Source organism: Girardinichthys multiradiatus, chromosome 14 (assembly GCF_021462225.1).
Source record: "Girardinichthys multiradiatus isolate DD_20200921_A chromosome 14, DD_fGirMul_XY1, whole genome shotgun sequence".
In the NCBI taxonomy this organism is placed as follows: Eukaryota; Metazoa; Chordata; class Actinopteri; order Cyprinodontiformes; family Goodeidae; genus Girardinichthys; species Girardinichthys multiradiatus.
Window position 1 is genome coordinate 44,349,830 of NC_061807.1, and position 25,470 is coordinate 44,375,299.

General features: G+C 40.5%; 1 protein-coding gene across 3 annotated transcripts in view; it reads right to left on the bottom strand.

Annotated features, from left to right (window-relative positions):
- Positions 1-1,036: 1,036 nt before the first annotated feature.
- The window catches only part of rtn3 (reticulon 3), a 31,026-nt gene continuing 6,592 nt past the window's right edge, over positions 1,037-25,470 (bottom strand). Inside the window, exons 2-9 of one of the 3 annotated variants that reach the window (XM_047385546.1) lie at positions 22,436-22,483; positions 14,254-17,022; positions 8,718-8,925; positions 8,177-8,315; positions 6,610-6,679; positions 6,354-6,400; positions 4,438-4,496; positions 1,037-4,050 (exon numbers count right to left, since the gene is read on the bottom strand). In XM_047385546.1, the coding sequence (XP_047241502.1) occupies positions 4,002-4,050; positions 4,438-4,496; positions 6,354-6,400; positions 6,610-6,679; positions 8,177-8,315; positions 8,718-8,925; positions 14,254-17,022; positions 22,436-22,483 (3,389 nt within the window). In that variant the 3' untranslated portion in view covers positions 1,037-4,001. The remainder of the gene's footprint in view (positions 4,051-4,437; positions 4,497-6,353; positions 6,401-6,609; positions 6,680-8,176; positions 8,316-8,717; positions 8,926-14,253; positions 17,023-22,435; positions 22,484-25,470) is intronic. The other 2 variants (XM_047385547.1, XM_047385548.1) reach the window with 2 other exon arrangements.

The window sequence follows — 25,470 nt, forward strand, 5'->3', positions numbered from 1 at the left end:
TTGTGCAGGAGGTGGATACAGTACACAGCTGATAGTCCTACTGAATAGACAGTTAGAATTTGTATTATGGCAAGAAAAAAGCAGCTAAGTAAAGAAAAATAAGTGGCCATCATTACTTTAAGAAATGAAGGTCAGTCAGTCCGAACAATTGGGAAAACTTTGAAAGTGTCCCCAAGTGCAGTCGCCAAAACCATCAAGCGCTACAAAGAAACTGGCTCACATGTGGACCGCCCCAGGAAAGGAAGACCAAGAGTCACCTCTGCTGCGGACGATAAGTTCATCCGAGTCACCAGCCTCAGAAATCGCAGGTTAACAGCAGCTCAGATTAGAGAACAGGTCAATGCCACACAGAGTTCTAGCAGCAGACACATCTCTAGAACAACTGTTAAGAGGAGACTGTGTGAATCAGGCCTTCATGGTAAAATAGCTGCTAGGAAACCACTGCTGAGAACAGGCAACAATCAGAAGAGACTTGTTTGGGCTAAAGAACACAAGGAATGGACATTAGACCAGTGGAAATCTGTGCTTTGGTCTGATGAGTCCAAGTTTGAGATCTTTGGTTCCAACCACCATGTCTTTGTGCGGCGCAGAAGAGGTGAACGGATGGACTCTAAATGCCTGGTTCCCACCGTGAAGCATGGAGGAGGAGGTGTGATGGTGTGGGGGTGCTTTGCTGGTGACACTGTTGGGGATTTATTAAAAATTGAAGGCATACTGAACCAGCATGGCTACCACAGCATCTTGCAACGGCAAGATGCTACAATATTCATAGTCATGAAAATAAAGAAAACTCTTGGAATGAGAAGGTGTGTCCAAACCTTTGGTCTGTACTGTATATATATATATATATATATATATATATATATATATACTCAAACAGCAGCTTTCTGTAGTCACAACTCTTTTTAGATATCTGCACTTTCTCATGATTAATGTTCTACCTTCACATCCACACTGCAATCATGTTGGGAGAAGATATTTTGAATCCTCTTGGTGTGAAATCTATAGGAGGTGAACAGATCCACAAACAGTCGCAGACCTTTGAGTTGTTTTTATTAATCATCTTACTTTGACATCAGTACAGAGACCACAAACATTTTGCAGTTTTCTTTTTTTCCTGCAACATCTGTCCAAAAGCTTCATAAACTGGAACCAAAGTTATAGCTGCTACAAAACTGAGCTGTTAGTTCACAATGTCCAAATACCAATTAAGAGCTCAAAGCAAACAGAGTGAGGAAACAGAATTTAGACACAATCCCGTCACTCTCCCATCACAGATAAACCCACCAACAGTAAAGGAGGAAAAAAAAAAAAAACATGCTACAGGAAATCATATTGAATCTCCTCTGCATTATATTCTACACGCTAGGGAACTATGCTCACTTTGTGGTGTTTTTGTGTTGGCCACACCCCAACTCCGCTCACTTTGATTCACCAATGTTCATCTCGGTGATGCAGTGCACCTGGAACACTAAGTGGCTTTAACAGCACAACACTCAAACCAGGTGAATAATTATGGGTCAGCTCAGTCTAAATGCAAACATGACCTTTGTTGTCATCAAGCAAGCAGAAAGATTTCTTCAGTTCTTCTAAAAATGACTTCTTGCAATTTTCCCCTCACCCCACTTTTCACTTTAACTCCTCTGCTGATTCCTAAAGTTTATGAAATAGGTTGAGGTTTCCTTTGAAAATGCTGAATGTAAATTAAAAGAACCTAATTTTGATATTTATAGGGACTATCAAAAGAAACTGAACAATTTCTGATCTTATTTTTGTTGACCATGGTGTCATTTTTAATCTGTCCAGTAGAATTCAACTCAAAACATTTGCACAGCCAGAAGTTAGAATTACTCAGTTGACTTCCTTTCTTAAATCTAAATTATAAACATGTAGTAAATATTTTCCAGAAATTACATGAGTTTTTTCTTTAATAGTGTGTAACTTATCTCTGATCACACCTTCAGCGTTCTTCCTCCGTAGCTGAAGTGACAAACACACAGCAGCTGCATATTCTGGGTTCACCACCAACGGTGAACAGCATAAAGTCGACTCAGACCTGTGTTGGTGAATCATAGTGATGTGACATACAGAGGTCATGCATAGGAGGGACATTCAGGGCACGTCTGATAGATCACTGCACGTCGTCACGTCGATGCCCATTCAGAATGCAGGGGGACACGTGCAGACAGACTCTGGAGTGGGATTGAAAGGTAACAGTAACATAGGTGGTGATGACTTACTATTCACACTTCTGTCCCTTAAAATAATGTCAACAACTGCAGGGCCAACACGTCACTATGGTTTTTAATCAGGTTCAAAAACACTACAGAAACAATCACAAGTAGTAATCTTATTTTACAAAAGTCAGGATCAACAACGTATTACAGGCTATAAAGGTAAGGGTTGAAACTCTGTTTCAGCTTATACTATGACATGCACTTCATGGCAGTCAAAAAAAAACCCCAAATCATAGTAAGAATTCTACAATAACCACTCCAAATCTGGTTTCTATCATCTCCAGCTACACTTTATTTAAAATGGCACCTTCTATTTGTAACAAACCTGAACTCCTCTTACTTCTTCCTGGGCCACCGAGGAACATTTTTACACAGAGTAAAATGTTTCAAAATTAGAATCACAGCTTTTCAAAAGTATGATTTAAAATCCTAAAGGAAAAGTGACAGAAATGATCACAGCACAAACAAAAATTTTCACTTTTACAATCAATTTTAATTTTAGCCATAATTTTCCAGATCACAGCCAACTTTGGCCTGTTGTCACTTCACCTCGCTTCAAATTAAACTGAACAGCTTTTATATACTCAAGATTCTTTTATTTTGCCAAAACAATCCAAACCACTCACATTTTACACTCAACACAACAGCAGTCTGAGAAACCATGTAGGGATTAAAGATTTAGGACTCCTCTAAACACATCAGTCTGCCACTTAACCTATCGGGCTATTTCTATAAAGGAGGACTTAAAGAACTATTGGTTAAAATTAAGAAGCTCAAGAAAACATAACAGAACTATTACAAAGCTGTTATCGAGCTAGAAGGGAGTCTAAGCAGCCATCCTAAAATTTGTACAGATAGCAGTTCTAAGCAGTAATAATTAGAATCAAAATATACAAGTGAAAACAAGAACTCAACACTTAGTGGACTGAACAGGTGCAGAAACAGTCAAGACTGCTGTGATTGAAGGGGCTTTCTTCAATATAAAAAGCTATGCCAATGTGTTCCACGGAGCAGAGAGCCTGTCGTTTTTCAGGTTTATTTACAAGAACAGACGTTTTCTGAAAAATGCATCTCAACACAGTGAACTAGACCAAATCATCACAGCTGGCTCAGGGTTCGAAGAAAAAGAAAATCAGTGCATTGCGGAAGGTTGAAAAACTGCCTGTAGTTAAAAAAATCTAACTGAACAGACCAATCAGAAGAAGCACAGCCAATCACAGCTCCTGAAATATCTTCCCACAGAATGTAATGTTAAGTAAAGGGCATGATGAGATTGGCCACAGTAAGACAAAGGTTGGCTGCGTGTAACAGCTGTACCTTCCCATCACTGTACCTGCAGGGAACCATGTGGTTTCTGTACAGACATTTGCTTTCAGCAGCCAGCCGTCGTCCACCCTGTCCTCTCTGTACATGATGAAACCAGGTCATAGATTCAGTCTAGTTCACTTGAGCCTGCCTTCCTTCTGCAGCTGGGAAATGCTGCAGTGTCACATGACCTCCACATAAGCACGGTGCCTCATGGCTCTGCAGGCACGGCTCTTTTTTATGTTTGCAAGTTAAGCTGCGCAGTAGTTTTACATTGAACATTGAGTAGCTCTGAGATTTTCTATCTAGCACGGTTCTGTGTCAGGGGGATGGAGGTGATGAAGTAGGGCGGAGGAGAGGTGGGAGAGGTAACTGGAGCTGGGTGAGATTATAAAGGGTTGGTTTTCTCAGAGTGATGGAGATGAGGATGGTGGTGACATGGAGGTTTCTCATGTGGGATCATTCAGTTTTGCTGCGCTTCATTGATCCAGGAAGTTTCTCTTGCAATCTGTGAAAGAGATGCAGAACAAGAATTAAATCAAAAACCTTTCCAGCATTACTCCAGATCATTTATCATCAACATATTACACGAGATATACATGTTAGGCTAGCTGAACCGTAGCACATAAGGCCACAAGGGTTTATCCTTAACAGTTCCCGGTCCACATGCAGTGACTGAATCTTTCTTGCTGTGAGGAACTGGGAACAGTAGAAATTCCACAGTGATGTCTAAAGAACCAGAGCAAAGCTAGGCCTCCACTGATGCTCAGCACAGTTGGTTGTCCTGAATGGGTCTTCATAGTTTCCTGATATATGTGTGAAGTATAATCAACAGCATGGACATACGTTTGCTCAATAATAAATGAATATGTCAAAACCGTATCCCTTTACTTACTTTGCAAATGTATTGTTGACTTGAGTATGCACAAGGTTGATGTACTGATCAATCTGGGTCTGCAGGGGAAAACAACTTACAATTCTATTATTGAGTTTTTTTAAAACAACAGTAAAACATAGCAGATACTCCTAGATGGAAGAGTCCACAGGACAGCAGAAGCATGGAAAACATTAAGAGTTTATTTGGAATTTTTTTGAGGTTCTGTCAATTACAGACCTCTATCTTCCATTCTTGTTCCATCTAAAATTCTGGAGAAAATAGTTAATCAAGTGTGTGAGCATTTATACAGCAATGATCTGTTTGAAGAGTTTCAGTCAGGTTTCAGAGCTCATCATAGCACTGAAACCGCTCTGCTGAAAGTCACTAATGATATTCTTATGGTTCTGTCAGATCTTAATGCTGCATTTGATCACAATGTGCCGAAGGGATCTTCACGTTAATGATAAATCTTCCTCACACTTTAGGGTTACTTGTGGAGTACCACAGGGTTCAGTGATTGGGCCAATTCTCTTTACTTTATATATGCTGCCACTCGGTCGTGACAGATGGCCGCTCACACTGGGCCTGGTTCTGGTTCTGCTGGAGGTTTCTTCCTGTTAAAAGGGAGTTTTTCCTCTCCACTGTCGCTACATGCATGCTCAGTATGAGGGATTGCTGCAAAGTCAACGCCAGTGACTGTCCACTGTCTCTACATGCTCATCCAGGAGGAGTGAATGCTGCAAGTCACTGACTGGATGCAATCTTTGATAGCTGGGATTAATTGTCATGTAAGTAATGGACCTGGAATCTGTCTGTATGATTGGACTGAATTGACTTAAAAGTGCTTTGAGATGATATTGTTTTGGAAATTGATGCTTCATAATAAAAATGAACTGAAGTCATTTCTTTCTTACCTGGAGTAGAAAGATGTAGTATTTCTGTGAGCTACAGATACCAACAGTTATTCAGACATCTGCAGAGTTTTTTAGCTGACTTCCGGAGTTTATAGCAACTCAAACTGAAAATGTTCATATCACTGTAATATGATGCTTTGTTGTAACATTTGAAAAGACTATAATTTCACAACAGACCGTTATTTTGCTTGGTGTTCTGTTCAGCTGGACAAAGTCCATGCTCCTATGTGGAGCTCCACTGGTTGAGCCTGCTGCCATGTCAGCTGCGTCCCATCAGTCTGCTCCAGCTTAATTAAGAATGTCGGTGCAAGAGCCCTTTTGAATATTGCATCAAAATGTCAGAAATGCCACAGCATTCATGGTGTGTTCCTGGGCTGTCCAGGTCTGCTAGTTGTTTGAAGATCTCTCCGGTGGACTCAAAGTCAGCTGATTGGGCAGATTGATTTGAGTGCATGTCTGACCATCTTGTTTGCTTTCATGCCTCTGAGAATTTATTGATTTTTCCTACAAACTCAGGCGGATATAACAACTTTCTACTACAGCTAACTTCGTTGAACCTCACTACAAATAATCCCAACTAACCCTTTAAACATGTGTTTATGCTGTCAGGTTTATTTGCTTGGAATGTTAAGAACAAACTAAGATGCTAAGCCCTATAGTTCACCAGTTCAAACCCTAACCCATAATAGACTGACAATAGCTGTTTTCTTGGCCAAATTGACCAATAAAAGCCAGTAACAGCACATCGACAGGGCATAACTTATTATCCGTGATGGATATCAGAGACGTATTCACATACAATGTTCATGGCAGCGATGCTGATGGCCATGCTTTCTGACACTGGAATGACATCATGTTCTCAGCAGCTGGACAGGGTCCACAACAAGAGGGCACAGAAAGCCTTCAGTGTCTGATGAATGCTGGGAGTCATCCAGTGAACTCACCGCTAGTGTGTGTGTGTGTGCTCAGCTGACATGACTGTAGTACTTCTTAGGGTGGGGGCTGTATATACATGCTTACCTTATTCTTCTCATAGATCGGAGGTACAGCAAACAGCAAGATATCCGCTGGGGAACAGAGAGATGGTTCAGAATGAGGAATCTGCTTGGTGTTAAACAGCGTTTATTCTTCTCATCACAGCCTCACATGTGCAGCTTTAAAATTATTCATTTATGTCTATAATAATGGGGTAGAAAGTTAATGCAAGGCCTTAATGAATATAAACCAGAGCAAGCAGTAGATTTAAACTAGTTCCTAATCATTGATCGGTGCTTACCCAGGATCAGGATGGTGATTCCATTAAAAACCGCTCCAACATAGGTCAGCAGCCACATGACCACAGCCAGCTGTTAGAAGTACAAAAGGGAGCCCACAGGGCGAATCAGAACTCTACCATTAAGGAAACACATGGTCAGATGAAGTCAGACGTTACACCTAGAGAAGTTCCTTTTCTCCCACACCAGCATCCATCTCATGGGTGTTACCTGCTGCATTCACATGCATTCCAGGGGTTTGCAAAGTCATTACAGACACTTTTTGCCGTGGATTTCAGCTCTACTTAAAGCACTGGTTCCACACCCGAACACACCTACGGTCATACAGCGGATCACTGTCTCAGCGCTGCTGTACCTGTCAGGGAGGGACGACTGGACTGATCTCCTGACGTGTTTGGACAAGGACTGGGACTATTTGCAAGTATGAGTACAACAAATGTTAGTGTATGGTTTCTTTATGAATGTGTTATGTGAATAAATAAAGCTATGCATTTGTGCCTGGCATTAAAAGGAGTTCTGGTCATATTTTTAAAAAGAAGATATGATAAAAAAAAATAACCAGAAACAGGATGTTAAATAATCATAGTGGAACAATGTTGATATTTCACATAAAACAAGAGCAAATCTGAGGAAAGAAAGGGGAACTGGCAAGCAAGTCAGAGAAAAAGCTTTCTTCTGTCAGAGTCATACCCAAACCACGTTAGCCTGGAGGTGCCAGATACCTGAAATGAATCATCAGAAAGTGACGGTGCCCCTCCCAAATGATTGATACTGGTCTACAAACTGACAGTCTACTCATCACCTGAGGTGAGGCCAGGAATGTGGATAAACCAGTGAATAATCAGTTTCACCTTTTGGCTGAGCACCTGCTATACTACGCTTTGTAAAAAAAGAGAACAAAGGAGCAGCCTCTTACATAGGGGGCCCCGCCATCACAAAACGCCATAACCAAGGAAGGCCCCTGGCCATAAAGAACACATTAGCAACCCTGTTGCTGTACTGACTGGACACACCTGCCCACAGTGCAAGACCACCACCACTAGGTGGTGGTCTTCATCTCGTAACAACAGTGGCTGATGCATGGCGCTCCACTTGACTCTCCAACAGCCACCTTTCTTCTTAACATAGGGTTAGGGTGCTTCTGGTGCTTAAAACTACTCATGGGTGCTAATGTGGTCATTTGGGTAAGTGTTACCCAACCAACCCCCGCATTATAAAACAGGAAACATCAAAGCCCTGCAGTGTCTCTGTGTGCATCTTTTAATCATTAATACAAGCAGCCATGTTCGCCTACATTCATTAGCGTCATGTGACATAAATAACCTGTTTTCTGACTGCAGGTTAAACTGTTATCAGGCATCGTATCTGCCATCTTATCCCTGAAGGCTTCTTTTTTGATGCAGAACTTATTCCAGTAAAATGAACTCTACTCTTGTTGAGTAACTATAAAAAGACTGCCCCTAGGAAACTGGCCTTGATGAGCCAGAATGGAAATGGATTTCTATATAATGCAAATAAAACAGAGAGAACCCAAGACGACAGTGGACAGTTAGATCTGCTGCTCCTCACCTTTAGAGAGTCCACAAGGTCCTCAACCAAAAACAGGCGGCTCATCTGCTTGAGGGCTCGGTTGATGTGGGTCAGACTGGTGTCCACGTGCTTGCGGAATGTCTCTGGAGGGATGCTGACATCCTTCTCTATCAGCACTCTGCGGAAACATTGGGAGGAGGAAAGAAAATGAGACCACAAAATGAGGCTGAGTGTCCAAGCAGAAATAACCAGCCTGTGGTGAAAGTGGTTTACACATCTTCAGCTCAATCAGCCTTTACCAATAACTACACAATGAATAAGGGATATTTTGATGACATTTATCTACCAATTATTGTCAGAGAATATTAGCTAACAGAAAATATAAGATTCATCTTGCTGCTGCTTTGGAGCACCCAGCTCAGTGGTTTAATGAACATGCTCTACTACAATATCAAGGTATGCCCAGTGCAGAGTACCGTCATGTACAGTTATCTTAATTTAGCCTCCTTTGGTTTTATTTTATGGCCAAAATCCCAAAAAGAGATCCTCCTCAAGAAACGACGACAGGGTTTGGTCTTACTTGAATGGGTGTCCCTCGTTAGACTTCTGCACGGCCTGGATGACAGACTTGTAGATGCGGAAGGTGATGGTGACACACAGTAGGGCGAGCAGCAGGTAGGAGACCACGCTGATGACGCTGAAGGCTGCCAGAGACAGCAGCAGAAGCAGGGACAGGCCAAACACCACACCTGACTTCTTGGGGTCCCTCCAGTGGATCAGGCTGTTAACTGTAGGAAAGTAAGAGGTGGGGGGTTAAACTCTTCAAGGTGTGACCTACTGGCCTTCAACTAAATGTTATAGTAGTGCTCCAAAGATCAGATGGGATCTTGATAAACGCTCTTGATGTAACTGTGTAATGATGTGTAAACCCAGTGGGTAATCTGGCTGCATTTCACGTGACCAAGGTTTGAAACTCAGCCTGTTTTTATGTTCATGTATGGAAACAAGACCTCGCACAGGATTCTGTTAATCTGACCTCTCTCTAACTCCTGTCTTTTTCAGCACCGATGATGCTGTTCAGAAGCTGTATTAGCTGCTTGACCTTTCCGTCCGTCTGTCATGTGACCTGCTCTGGCTAGCAGGTAACCAATCGCAGTACAGCTGCATTCAACTGAAGGAATTCTGTAAGTTCTGTTCTTCACAGAATTACCAGGATCCACTCGGAAATGTTACAAGCCGAATTATCAACGAGCCATATCAAACAGAAAGCAATGATGCTAGTGTTAGCCAAGCTTTGGTTTAGAAACATTGCCAACAGAAGCAAGTTTACTGAAGACACTGGCTGTGTGTGTTGAGTCGCATGTCAGAGTAGAATACTGAAGGTGTCCTGGAGAACCTCCGGCTGGGGGATAAATACTTCGCTGTCAGAAATCCAGGATACTGCAGCATCATGAAGGTCATCGGTGCGTTCAGAGGGCCACGCTCTCAGTACTACTATGGAACATGTCATACTGATGGGACGTAATGATTTATCAGAGAACTTCTGATTCTAAATGACTGACTGGTACAAAAACTATTTCTGATGTGCACATCCCTAATATTTTGGTCTCGTTCAAGTCAAATTCTCAATAGGAGGAATATTTTGTTATGTAAACCCAATCAGAAAAAGAACTAGAACAATTTCCCTGTAACTTTGCTGCTGGTTCAGCTGGACAATAAAGTTTATTTTTATTGTATTATATTCTAACAGTTCTGTACCTGTGGAAAGACTGGACACAGGTAAGTTAAGTCTGAATGATAATATTGACATCAGGAGGAAGAAAAAAAATGGCTTCTTTAGCATTGGAAAAGTAAAACATGAGTATGTTCCAAAATAGTCATCTGCAGCCCATAATACCTATGAAGATGAACACTGCTGTGGATGTCTGAATTGTGATTGTATGCACACTTGGCGAGGAGTCCTAAATGTAATTGCAATAGCCCCAGTACAAGGTGCTTATGTAAGCCTGGAAAGGGCCACTCCTTTCCTGAGTGAGGGGAAAATGAGGTTTTAAACAGCCGTATGCGGGAGGTGATGGAGAAACCATGAGGCCCGATGTCCCTGGGGCTCTATGCAGCCTCAGTGCTGCAGCAACCTCAACTCCTGTCAGTCAACCATTTTACTCACAGCACGTGGAACCATGGCACAGAGTGCGTCTCAATACAGAGTGTTGATTCCCAAGCTGTTCAGGATTACATTGGGATGTTAACAACCAAGTATGAAGAAACCAACTTCAAAAACTAATGAAGCACCAGAAAAAAAAAAAAAAAAAGAGTCCAGGTTCCTTTTATTACAGGACCTAAGAGGATGGAGAAAACCCAATACATACTGACATGTGAATGCACCATAACCTATTCCATCAGTGTCTGAAGAGAGCAGTGGGTAAACCATAACAGCAGTTAATGGATAGTTTTTCAGCTCAAATGAAATAAACAAGCCTCTATAGGACCCTTTATATCACCTCATTTAGCCTAAATGCTAAAAACAAAACAAGATGCAGCAGCAAATCTTAGCTTAAACAGAGGAGAAACGTGAAGCTGCTAATAATCACCTTAATAATGTGATCTGTTGAGTTCCTATGAAGAGCTGATCAGAAACCAAATTCACCCACAGCTGATGATTATCCTAGAATGTGACTGCAGCAGTTCAGACTTTATCCTGCGTGGATCACATCTTAAACATCACACATTAAAACACTACAAAGGTTTTACTCAGCTTGTACTGTAGGGGTATGGGTCCCCTCCCAGCATGCTTTGCTCTCTGTACCCACAGGAAAGCAGCCAGAGTTCAACGATCCCTATTCGTCTTTCTCTCCCACCCTCACAGCGGCCTACTTTCACAGAGTTCTCCTCTTAAATATAGAAACTCACATAAACATAGCTGCAGACCTCAGAAGATAGGAGCCAAAGGCAAACACACACATGATGTAGATATTAGCAGCCCCAATGCCAGTTGTGACTTTAGGTTTGTATTTGCAGCATCTTTTAAGATATATATAGTCCTTTCAAAGCAGCTTGTAGCAAACTATTTTCATGGAGTTGTGGAAGAGATTCCATCTTGGGGAGCTGGAGATTTGGTAGGATGTTCCAATCAATCAATCAGCCAGTAACTGTAATCCACCAATTTTCCTTGATCAATTCAGCTCAAATCTGGGACTTTGCCCACACATCCACACTGAATCTGTAAACTGTGCATATTATTAGGTGTGATGGTCTCAAAACGTTATGAACTGTAAAACCCTCATGCATTCTTCTATTGCTTCCAGATGGTCTGATCCCCTTTTTTTTTTTTTTACATCCTAATGTATTATTTCTTATGTCAGTTATGTTAGGTTTGTTTAGTCACTTGGTGAGTTAAATGAACAGCTTTGCATGAGGTCAGTTTTTTTATTTGACCTCATAGGAGCAGCTCCGGATCACATCACCTTGCTGCTTATTTATGCTCCTATTTCATAAAAGGAACCTTTTTTGGGCCTAATAATTTTATTATAAATCTGGAAACAAACAATTTCCTGCCCATGCACTTCAACGAGAGTTAAGATAGTATATGTTTCAATACTAATACGAATAAAAACATTAATAATAAATTACTGAGATTTATTTATTAATAACTTCCCTTTATAACTGCTGGACTTTATGGATTAATAATAATAATAATAATAATGCTTTCTCAACCAGCAATATACCAAGGGACAAATCCCTTCCACAGGACTGTTAAAAAGTGCAAATCTGTTTGAGTACAACCAGAAAAAATGCCATTCAAGTTCATTACTGCATGCAATCTCTTCTCCATCTCGTAAAATGCTTCATAATAACGATGACCCCATGTCTAATTGAATTTTAAAGCGAAATGGTTTTACTTCCAGCGCTAAATTAAACCGCTATCAATGCTCTTAAAAGTTAAAACATTTGCAGGAAAAATGCTCAAATCTCCCATATAATTTAACTGTATAGCATCTCATGAAACATTGTATTAGACCCCATTTCTATTTATTTGGTTCTGATCCCCATTTGGGCCAATTAGGAAGAATTAGAAAATTAATTTGAGTTCCTGTTGACAACTAACCCAAAACATCCTCCTGAAACTGGCACATGGTCAGTACAAAAGACCAAGACTAGTTAAGTACAAAGGGAAATGGGTAAAATGACCCTTATGAAGTCAGCCTGTTTTTCCTTCAATATACATTTTTGGGCTAAAATAAAGAAAGCCTATTTTTCCTAATAATTCCTGTGACTCTTCCAGCTTTGCAGCTTGCTCCATTACACTGTGTGATTAAATTATGAGCAATTAGGCGAGTGCAAACTGAACAGTTATTGGTTGATAGATTTATTTGCTTTAAGGATGATCAAAAAACACATCGTTGAACAATACGAGCGAAACAGACAAAAACAAAAAGCACCAGTAACGCCCAAACAAAACATGTTTGTTCCTCTACAGAACCGCCTTCTAAATGAAGAAGACCAATACCAAAGAATGAAACTCAGCTACAACTAGCATTTCCTTTAAGCTTCCATTTATCTCCTGATCTCCGATTGCAGGGGGCCCAGCCCACAGCTGCATGCTGGGTCAGCTCCTGGGTTCCACCTGTCATCCACTGAATATATCAGAATCACTGTCTGCATACCAGCTGGTGTGTGTATGTGGAGGGAATGGATATCACGTTTAAAACAGTTATACATGGTGGAAAAAGGGGGCTGATCTGAGTAACCATGGAAACAGACTTATCTCAAACTGCTCTTATCCTGAATAGAGACAAGCAGCAGACAAGATCTGACTAAAACAGCTGGCAACAAATTATCCCCTTAGATGGCATCTTGTTGAAACCCAAGTATAAAATGATGGCACCAAAATAACTTTGCACCAAGGTGGCTGCAAGCTGTGCTCCTAACTTTGATTTTCTGCAGCGTGCGTCATCACTGACCAAGTGTGTTGTGGCCAGAAACCTGACCTGGGAATCGACTGTACTGTGCGACTTGTAGGGTTCTGAACAACAGAAGCTGGGCCACCATATTTATCCCCAACTCACTCTCTGGTGGAGTACCACTGGCAAGCTGGAAAGGACAGAGGGCAGGGAAGGGTCACGAGCTAAAGATCACACATGCAGCCTTAGTGGCCATGAACTAAGGTTTGACTGTGTTCCCCAACAAGCTATGCAGTCAGTCACATCAGCCTTCCTAATTACAATCCTTTTTCTGGATATTGGGTTTAATAATGAATAGAAGAGGAAATGCTCAATAAGCATTTGTCTAAGTCTATGTACAATACTACTTAACTCCTTCTCTAACAGACACTGATTTTAGCATTAGGAGTAAATTCATTTCATGTACTCAGATGTTCATGAAATATGGCTGCAATTAAGCACCTTTAATAAAAAGTTTTTTTTTTTTATCTCAGGTAGATGTTATTTTACTTTATCATTTATACTTTGACATGATGACATGCTTACAGCATTTACCATTTATTTAAACATTTACAGCAGAAAATCTCTTTCCTTGACTCAACCACAAACGTTTCATATGAAACAGTATTTTAATTCGAGGGTAACCATTTGAGTCAAAACTGTCCAGGAACAGCCACAGTTATACAGCAAAATACATGTTAAAGCTAACAATTATAAATAAATACCCAAAATTATGATAAATGATTTTGGAAAAGGGAGGGCATAAATGTATCCGTTTCAGCTATTTATTTTTAATGATAAATTTAAACTTTACTGACACATTAACTGACAAAAAAAAAAACTTTTTAAATTTTAGGTGTATCAAGTCCAACTAAGTTGTGCTCCTGTATTTCATTCTGGTGGGATTATACTTGTAGGCTTTATTTTAGGGAAACAGAACAAGGTAGTTCTGTACATCTCCAACTTTTCTCCATTGGTAAACAGTCAGCAGGATTATTACACGTATCTTTATGAGTCCCAAGTGAGCATTCTGATTCTATATGCGAGTGTGTGTGTGTGTTAGTGTTGGTGTGTGCATACACATGCTAAACTCAGCAGAAAAGTCATGTTTGAGGGTCCCGCTGAGGGGAGTGTGTGGGGTTAGCAGGCCTACTGCCCAGAGGGAAGGAATGTTACCTGATAGGTGGGTTAGTATTGCTGTCAAGACATGCTCTGCAAGATGGTACGCTTCAGCTACCCATTCGTCTATGGCTTCCACCTCACTGGAATATGTACTGTCAGACACAGGGTTGCTTTGGGAACAAGAAGCTTTGGTGTCTGAGGAGAAGGATGATGGCAGTGTAGGGGTAAAATCTGACTTTGGTTGATTCTGCCCTGAGACCTTAGACTGAGAATTTACTGACTCCTCTTCTTCTTGGCTGATGCCCAGATCTTTGAGAGCATTGAGTGTAAGATGTTCTTCTTCAAAATCCATCACCATTCTTGAAGAAGCCTGGGAGAGAGGAGAAACAGTCTTGCGGGGCTCATCATATGGAAGCCCCTGATGCACACTGTCAGCTTCTTCGTCTTGCTTTGATTTCAGACACTCTCTCATGAACTCCACAAAACTATCCATAGGTTCGGAAGCTGGGGGGCCACTGTCGGTTCTGTCCGGGCTGCTTTTTGTCTCGTCTGCATTGTGACCTGTTTTGGGGTCCTGTTGAATGTGTGAAACTGGTATCCGAGATGGGAGCACGTTGCCATTTTCCACATTATCTGCATCAGTGTTGGCAATGGTCTTCTTAGTGACCTCTTTTTCAGTAAAGCTGGTTATCATCTCACTTTGGAAACAGGAATATGGATTTTCAGGATAATCTTCTGAAGATGGCTGACTATCAGATTTGGCCATGTCATCACCATTCAGTGAAATGGCGCTGTCCACATCCAATTTGTCTTCGGCATCGTCATTTTGAGCGGGATCAGACAGAAAACGTTCCTTAGCATTGTTTAACTTTTTAACATCAGTGTGAGCCAGGGAAGAGCTGAGGTCGAAGTCATAATCAAACGACTGTCTGTCATAAATATCATCCTGCATGAAGCTGGACATAGGAGGAGGAGGAGCAGGTTTAGTGTAAGCCTCCTCTGCTGCGGTGCTGCTCTTTTCATTGACCGCAGGCTGATTGATAGCAGCCGACTCTTGAGATAACAGAACAGTTGTGGAGGGTTTAAACAGAATTTCCTGGGCTTCATCGGACCAATCATCGTCATTCTCTGGAAAATCCACTTCTTCGTTTTTGATAACAAAAGGGGAATATTCGTTGCTACTCTCATTTGATATGGTCTGTGATTTGTCAGGTTGTAAGTCCACTGAGCCGGTCTGATAGGGAAAGACCTCAGATTTTAAGGCAGATGTCTTATTAACCGTTTCAGGAGGACAGTTAAGGATCTTGTGTTTTGGGGAGTATTCAGAGTCAGAGTCCACAGGTGAAGATGGAGGAGAGTAGCCTTCCATAAATTCAGTTTCCAATGGCCGTGCTCTGGGGACTTTATTTTCACCATTATCTGGGCATGATTCTGAGGTGTTTGGAGGCCCCGTGTCTGGGCCTTTTACAACCTCATAGTCATCATCTTCCTCTGCTTCAGGTTCCATCTCCTCTTCACTGTAATTGGGCTCATCAGTCTCGATTACATTTATGGTTGGAACCTGCATTAGCTTTCTCTCAAACCTTGGTGGAACGACCTCTTTCTCATTGGTGGAAAGTTCAGAAGCAGTGCAGGGAGGGGTTGAAGTGTCATTTAAATTTTGATCCAAAGATTGAGATGACGCAGACCCAGGTTCAGCAATGTGATCTTCAATGACAGTATCATCTGACTCGCCTGAACTATCTCCTTCATTTGCCTCTGGCTGCTCCAGTTCTTGAGTCCAAATGGCTTTCTTCTCATCAGAGACCTGAGAAGCAGCAGTGCAAATTGGAGGGGATGATGGAGGAAATGTGGAACCAAACTCTGCAGGAGGTGCAGGTGAAGCTGTTATCGCCATATCATGATTAGATGGCTCCTCTACATTTGATTTTTCTTGATGATCCCACATGTAAGCTGTTGGCAAAAAGCTAATATCAAACTCTTCAACCCCTGTTTTTTTCTGTTCACCAACAAGCTCATCTTTTTGTTTTGGGCCTTCAATAGGATCCATGAAAGCATCAGGAACACCAGCAAAGGCAGCAGGTATATCTGTGTCAGTCTCGTTCGCTGAGACTGACTTAGTGCTGTTAAACAAACCAGCAGCATCAAAATCTGGCACTGGAGGTAGATGTGCCTTCATCCACTGCTCCGTCTCTTCAAATTCACTGACTTGCTTCAAGTCTCCAAGGATTTCAAATGGGGATTCTGGTGACTCCATATCAGCAGAATTTTCTTTTTTCTGAAGAGTCTGTATAGTTTTTTCAGCAGGAAATCTGGGTACTTCAGCTGGAGATTTGGGACCCTCAGCTTGAGACCTGGGTGACTCGGCTGCAGATTTGGAGCCTTCAGTAAGAGATTGGGGCCCCTCGGCTGCAGATCTGGGGCCCTCGTGTGCAGTTTTGGAGCCTTCTGTGGGAGATTTGGGACCCTCGGCTGCAGATCTGGGGCCCTCGTGTGCAGTTTTGGAGCCTTCTGTGGGAGATTTGGGCCCCCCGGTTATGGATTTGGGTGCCTCAACTGCAGATTTCTCATTGTGTCGGTCCCTGAAGTGAGTGAAAGTTCCATTGCCTCTAAATTCAGCTTCCGTTTTTTTAGCTGCAAGAGCTTCTAGTGCCTTAATTCGTTCTGAAACAGGAGACACCTTTATTGGAGAATCCTGTTCATCTGCTGGAGATGTGTCACTGCTGTAATTACTGGGTGGGAATGAGCCTGGTTGGGATGAAAAGCGCAGGGATGTAGCTACACCTTCGGTGGACTTGTCAGAACCCAGGACCCCTTTCTTGTCTGCATCATTATGAACAGGCGGTGGTAAAGAGGACAAAAGTGGGGAGATTGGAGAAAGTCACTATGACTACGCTTTCATGCACTTCTATTACTATTTGGCTATGCCTTAAGGTAGCAGCCCAAGCATTCATGCATTGCATCATGAAAATGTAAAAACATTCATAGTGATGGGTTTCTTGATTTTGCATGCTTCTCTTAACTACGTAGAATCTAAACTAAGCATCATGGAGAACTGGGCCTGGCATCTGGGGTTATCTAAATAAATCAGTGGCAGAAGGAAAACAAAATCTAACTTATGAACAGTGAGACTATAATGACTATGCAATATTGTGTAGAAAGTGTATATACTAAATACACTATGTAGTTGCAGGATAAACAGTTTCTTTTTGACTGCGTTGGTTCGCTTCCGTTTCGTAGTCATTTAATAAAAACAGAATGTCTGTAAAAAGTTCGTTGCCAAACAGGAGACGCACAAACACTGACATGGACCATCTCATTAACTGTTATTTGACTGTGTGCATCAGAATGTGTGAGGTTGTTTAATCCATTTGCAAATAATGAATCTGTACCTACTCATGTAGTGTCATAGACGTCCAGAAAAACTTGTGTAGATTTCTTTATGGCTACCCTAGTGCCAAACGTCTTCTGAATGTACACAGCGCAACTCATTCAGCTGCATAAGACAACATCACGAGAATCTAACAGACAACCAATGAAATTTATCCAGTCAGCCACTTCAGAGAAATCCCTACAATCACGTTCGTGTTAATGAGTTGATTTGTTGTCCCAAATCTCATTCATGTTTTAACTTCGAACTTTAGGCCCAATTTATAAATGCCTTTACCCTCAATTTAAAGTCAGTGGATGTGACAAATATAAATGTATTATTTTGGAGGTGTTTAAAAGAGAACTCAGGTTATTTATCTGGTGCTTATTTAAAACAAAACTAATTGCCAGGCACTTAAAAGGTCAAATTTATATCCTAAACCCTGATCATTTTAAATCTCCCAGAATATCTAATACATCCAATTTGTTTCCATACAGATCATTCCAATATAGTCCAATTCAAATTCCTGTCAAGTTTCATGCAATTGTAAAACAATTCAGTCCTGTTCAGTTGATCACACAGTGCCAAAAAGTAACAAGTAGTTTAAGGAAACTTAATTAAAAGTCTGCTTTTACCAACTTCAACCTAAGTCAGATGTGATATACAGAACATCAGTGACTGATTTGTTAAACTGACAGCACTTTAGCTTTCAGATACATCATCTTTAGGTTTTCATTTTTCTTTCCACATGGCGTTTTTCTGACGAAGCAGTGAAAAGGGGGAGCTGCACTGGTTATAAACACAAGAGCAGACCATAGTTTAGGTGATCATGTTTGGCACCAGATTAGCACGTCCATTTTAGAAATAAAAATAAGCAGGTCTAATTGCCATGACCACATGTATTTACTGGACAGAGGCACTATTTTGTAAAAATATAGAACAGAACCAAAGCTAAAAGCTGCCAAAGGCTAGCAACAAACATCTATGTATATCTACAGCCTCTTGGCAGCTCCCCGATTTGTATCCGAGAGGATAGTCTGACAACAGAATGCCCCGAAATACTGAAGATCTAATCCAACTGTTACAAGAGAAAGGAGAGAAGCTTCTAAAAATGTTTGATCAAACTTAAGTAGATGCTACTTTATGAATAAATTGAAACAGGCAATCTTGTAACCAGTCTGGATCAGTCCTCTCTCCACTGCAGCAGATCATTCCAGAAGCCTTCTGTCAGTCTTCTGGCTGATTTTAAGATTTTACTGCTTACTTTAAAAGTTTTAAATGGACTTGTCTCATTATAGTAAACTGGTCTTAACATCCACACTCAGGTAAGACCACGCAGTTAGACAATGATAGTTTGGTTTACTAAAACACTGACTGAAGCAGAGAGGATGAAGCTTTGGCAGAGGCTGCTCCAAATGTATGGACCAGTTCACCTGTCCTTATACACAGGTAGAAATATTGAAATATTCGCTCAAGATTGAACTCTTTACTTGACTCAAATACAGCAAGAGCTTTTAAATGGTTTTCACAGATTTCACTGGGTCTTTTCATCATGTTTTATTGGTATTACCACTTCTGTTGTTAAGGTAACTTTTTCATGTGGTTTCCTATTTTCTTTTTTAATATCTAGTTACCAGACTACTTGTAGAGCACCAACATGAACTGCCCTTGAATCTGCAGACATGGACTTTTTTACTGGAGCCCAACTGACTGTTTCACTTTGTCTTGAATTGGACCGCCACCTCCTCTGCTACACAATACAATGCCTTGTTTAAACTAGGCCACAAGCACGGTCTTTCCATCTGACCAACAGTGCTGTAGTCTTTTGGCTCCTGTACTTGTAAACAAATCCCCAAATAGTTAGCGCTGTGACAATACATTCACAGGACTACAGTTATTTGACCAAGAATAATATGTCAGTAGTTGCTTTAGAAACGAGGTTGAGCAAACTGGGCATATTAAAAAATGACTCACTAGTTCATCATTTAATGTTTAGAGGTAAGAAAAGCCTGTTTCTACCTGTAGAAAAAAAAAACAATCACAATTTTGCTGTTGCATCTCCATTAGCGATACACCAATCAATTGGTGAGAGATTGAAATCAGCCAATATTTCATGACTGGCTTACAACCAACAGCTGAGAGAAGAGGAGCCCTTTGCTACTCGTTGCCCTCTACAGCCAGAGAAAACTCTGGTCATTGAGCACTTTCACAGGCCTCTTTTTGAAAGACGTTTACACATTTGGAACTGTATGATAAAATATTTAGCTGCTTGGATTTTTGAAGTGAGATTCTGTGAAGTTTTTTGTCAACGTTTCCTTTACCACTAGTATAAAGATGTCATATTTTAAGAAGTGAAATAAATCCTTGGAGAAGTGGAGGTTAACAAGCTAGTCAGATGTAGACAGTCTGTTGTAGCTGACTTTCACAATAAAAAGAAAATTTTCATATCAGCAGGGTACAACTGTGTTGGCAGACAGTTTCATCAGAGAACAAAATCACGTTGGGTATAAATTGGGTTTGAGTCCGCCTGCTGCATCGACCCAGTGGCTCATCACTCCGATCCAGGTCTGCTAACAACTACTAACTTTGGATTTTGTATCAGCTGAGCGACAGCATCACAGATGGTATATTCCTATGCTTTCAAGGTGTCAGGTCAGCAGATGAGGCAGACCGATATGTCATAAGTCTCCTTGGCTTGTTAAATTCCACCATTCTGAAGCTCATATGACATTTTTCTAATAAAGGTAAGGTAACCACAGACAGAACAGACATTGACTGGCCCATACTTATAGGTCATATAAACTATTTACAATGAATATATTGGGGATTGGACAAACTCTTCCTATTTTTCAGGGAGAAAGACCTTTTGGGCAGGTCACAAACCCTGATCCCATGATGCAGCACATCATGTCAAGCGTTTGACTATGAGAAACTTTATTTAAAAAAATAATAATAATCTAGGGCTGCAACCAACGATTATTTTGTTAATCGATTCATCTGTTGACTATTTTATTGATCAGGACAGCAAAAAATCAAAAAATGCTTAATAGGAAATTTTTTTTTTTTTTTTACTGATTTTGAACCACGTGAAGCTAAAGCTACGCCACTTGAGGAGTTCTGGAAAGAGCAGATTTACAGACAAAGAAGGTTTTTTATATTAAATGCAAAATGTAGATTTCATGCAATTTTTTTGTTCAGTTTTGGCCTAATTACTGCTCTCAGTGGGTCGTTCTTTCAGCAAATGGCATATTTTAGAGTCTGTATTCCCCAGTTCACGACTATTCAATTACTAAATAAGTTGGCAATTGTTTCAATAATCGAGTAATATTGAACCAAAGAAAGATTGGATTTATTATTAAGCTGAGTTAAAACATATGTCTGACAAATATTCATTTTTACTAGTGATCCTGGCCAAATCGCTCTGTTGCTACATCACTGAGAGGACCTGCTGAGGCTGACTGACTGTAAATTGTCCCATCTACTTGGTGTGACGTTACCTTATCCATGGCAGAACGAGCAAATATTTGTATCAAATTAGGTTGTTTGATTTTAAATGGATCTGTATAGTTTTGGCTATTTGACTGGTTGACAGTTTTATTGTGAAGCAACAAATGTTTTCCTGAAATGCCTCTTGATTTTTAGAATCAGTTCAACAGGGAAGATGATGCCTTTCTGTGATATTATACAAGGTTTTAATTTAATTTGGCTTGGAAAGCATGGCAGCTCTAGTATGGCAACAATCCACAGGTCAAAAAGAGGCTGTAAAAAAAGCAAAACTACTCAAAGAAAACCTATTTTGAATGTTTTATGGTTTAAGACATGCACAAACCCTACTGAGCCATAAGCAACTACAAGGATGGAACATGAGTGAGGAGCAACAGGCAATGGAAGGCCCCAACCACTAGGTGGTGGATGATATCTCCAGTGCCACTCATCCTCTGGAGACACAGCTGATTGTGGGGGAGGGGTGTTCAGATACTAGGGCAGCTTGAAGGTAGGGGCAACCTCCCGGGACACAAACCTGATCTACTTTTAGGCTTTTGCGCACAATGTGAACTTGAACTTCTCTGCTTTCTTAAAATAAGGTGGCAATCTTGGGATTATCCTGAACTTGCAGTCAGTGATGCTGACCTAAATAATGCTTGCTAGCAGCTGGTAAACTGCAATGGATTAGGCTTCTGGCATCACAAGAAGCCAAGTTTTCCAGGTGTAATGCCCAGGGTCTAAAGACTGGAGGTGGGTGAGCAAAAGTAGATGCAGAGAGTCATCAGTTGGACAGAGACTGAAGAAATTTGTTTGATAAACCCCATGTTATCAAGATAACATTATTTAACTAGTATAATAAAAATAAATATCTTTAGAGGCTTTTTGATAGAGCTACTGCTGCTCAGAACACAGCCAATCATAGACACACATCTTGCAAGCCTAAAAATAAACTACCAATGAAACCTGTCAAAAGGTCAAGCTGGCTGCTTTGGGCATTAGCTGGGAAGGTTGCATATTGGGTTGCAACAGAGGTGAGACGTTGAAAAAATATTAATGCTGCAAGTCCCTGAAAGTTGGGGAAACACTTTTATCTGACCAATTACAGTTAAGAGTTAGCAGTGCTGGAAATAGACATGGAAAACCATGTTTGTAAGAAAGACGGGTGGGTAAGGACTAGTTGAGGTAAGGAAGCAGCTGTGACCAGGATGGGAGTTGCTATTTTTACCAAACTGGTTTGTGGCATTTTTATACACAGCCTTGCGAGCAGGAGAGGGGCACTAGAAAGAGGGATGAAGAGCAGTAAAGCAACAGGCCAGCAAAAAAAAAACAATATCGAGGAATAGAGCAAGGTGAGCAGCATTAAAGAATCCATACACTTGCCTTGAGGAGACTGAATGAGAGATACAGGCGAAGAGGAAAGAAAGGAATCTGAAAAGATGGGAAAAAAAGGACAGAAGAATGATCATACTAGAAGAAAGAAAAACTTCTGAAACCTACTGCAACCCATTCAAATCAAGGAGGATAAAGGTTCACTTATTCAATGTTTACAACTTTAAATTCTATATTAGAACTTAAATCTAAGAGTGAAAAACAGCAATGTTAACAGAAAGGCTCCATGCATTCGTTTCTTATCTAGACCTGTAAATCAAAAATTACCCATGCACCTACATTTCAGACACAAAACCAGTCCAGTTTAAATAAGAAATGGACAAAAACAACTAACAGTTATGAATCAGATGCTGCTGTGATAGGCAAAAATTTGTTCACAACAAATAGGCTACCAGATGTTTTATGGCACCTTACTGAGTACTGTAGCTTTAAGCTGCTTCACCTTTAGAAGTACAGAGAAATGAAGTGTCCCGTAATCGATGAGACAACCCTGCAAGCTACAGCTGTCTCTCTCTGAAGCTCTTCTCTCTTTGCTACAACACACAAGTGGACCTGTAAAATGTTTGCAAAATTCTGAAATCTTTACATGTCTTAGCTGAAAATAAATCCAAATGAAAGAAAATAAAAACATTGCAGGTTTTTCTTACAACAAACACATGGAAAACGTTTACAATGCATTAGTCCCAAGGTTGCAAAAAAAGAAAATGCAGAGTGACAGATGAATTATGTTAGGGAGGGGGACGGGACCACCTTCACTAAACCTTTACAATACCAAATGAATATTGACTGAGATCAGGAAAAATATCTCAGCCTCAACATTAAAACTTGTTTTTCAGCTGATTGGACACTTCCATCCAACAATGCAAGACATTATATAGATACAGTAGAAAAAACAAGTAGTCATCACTGCAGCAGCTACTGATTCAGCATTATATTTCAGCACTTCCCATTTTAACAAAATACTTTCTTGTACAAAACTGTTCTATAAAGAACCCGTTTTCCCATGACTGTCATGTAAAAATGGACTGGCCCATGCGGAACCAAGAATCACCATCCAACATAATCAGGAAGACATTTATGAAAACAGTATGTTCTGAAGACATCTCCTGTTATAATAATTCTACTTTGTCTGAAGGTTTGCAGGTATCTCTCTTCAACTGTGGGAATCTATCCTTCCGAAAGACAGGGTGTGGTGTTAACCATGGGCTCGGCTCTAATGGAGTTAGCACAGGCTAGGCAGGTTAAGCATGGTGCAACAAGATTCCTTCAATCAAATTCAGCACACCACTCCTTCACTTTTTCACCACAATCCAGAGTCTCAACCTTATCTAGATGTGTGAAGCAAACTGGTAGAGGCAGTGCAAACAAAGTGTGCTTAAACCACTTCTTGCTCCAGGTGTGTTCACAGTTTACAAATGTGTTCCATGCGGAGCTTCAAATTCTGATGGGTATAAAACATGTTCGACAGTAAAAGACATCATGCCATTTAACTAATACCTGAAAATGTCTGACAACTGTAGAGTGAACTGTGAAGTATTCTATCTGTGGGATTTTCTTGGCACCCCTACAGCTTTAAGTTGTGGATTTGTCTTAGAACATTGACATTATGCAAGTTCTAAGCCAACAGTTTCTATTTTCATGGATGACTTGCCATCAAGGCATTAAGCAAACCTTTTCTATTCATTCAGAATAAGTGTTTATATTGGTATAACTCCCAGTGTTACAAGTCTTCCAACAAGTGCTTTGTTGGTTGATTTCTCCTGTAAAAAAAATGTATCATACTCAGTTTAAGGATACAGCAAAAAAATAAAATAAAATGGATGATCAGTAACTGCCAATGTGGCCGTGATCAAGCAGGTCAGAAACTTAAAAGTCCTATCTTTTTTCCAGTCAGCAAAAGCACTGTCAGTAGGTGGCTGGGTTACTGTAGTAACACTCTTCAGTATTTAGTTTGTTGTTGAGGAAAGAACACTGAGCTGGAACTCAAGTATAAATTGTGTAAGAAGCTAAAAGAAGAGAAAACAGTATTTTCCACTGAGAGTGAGACTCAGTAAATAAATAGAGGGCAAACAGTTATGTTGTGGAAAATTCTTTTTAATGCTCTGAACTTCCATTACCTCTCTCCCCTCTGACCTCTGTTTTGTTACCCTAGAGGAGTTGGTCTGTAAAACCATTATCAGAAGTTTAATAGTTAAAACCCATGCTTTAGGGTGATGTCTCAGGAAGAGCAGATAGGTCTGCTCGTAGATACCTTTGTTACCTCTGACCCGAAGAGGGTCTAGGGCCATAAAACACAGACTCTCTGAAGTTGAGGTAACACCCACATACTCTTTAAATACTGTGTGTAAATGTTGATCGGGGCTCTGCTTCACTGACCAACTTCAGTCTCAGGGTCATTCAAACGCTGAATGCCTTTGAATAAAACTTATAAAGACAAAGCCCGGTTTTGCTCTTTGATGAGTAAAAATGTGTAAATTTCTCTCCCACTTTGATACGAAAATTCCACTACAGTTACAACAAAATTTAATTATTTGGGTTTTCAACAGATTAAGGAACAGGAAGGTTCCAGAAATGTTTGCAACCTTTTGGACATTTCTGTTAAGGTAATGTTGTTAGTCTACAGGGAATACACACAGAAACCTAGATTTACATGTAGTGATGTTAAATCCACTAATCCAATACTGTCTTTGCTCTAAAATGGAGAAACCCTATTTCACACACATACACCATGTGATGTTGCCAATATAAATGATGACCATTCAGCACAGGACAGCTTCTGTAAAAGGTAGCATCTGTAATGCCAGATCAAAATCTAAGTGCACCTTTAATTCAGTTCACTCATTTCTTTCCTGACAAGCTGTAGTTGTGGTACATTTATTAAGCAAATTAATAAAAAGCTCATTGAAGATATAGTTTCATTACAATTTGGTCTGCGTGCCTTCAACATTCCTACAATTATTGTTTGTGAGATGAAGAAAAATAAAGAAACACTGATTGTCTTTAAATTAGCTAATTTAACCAAGAGC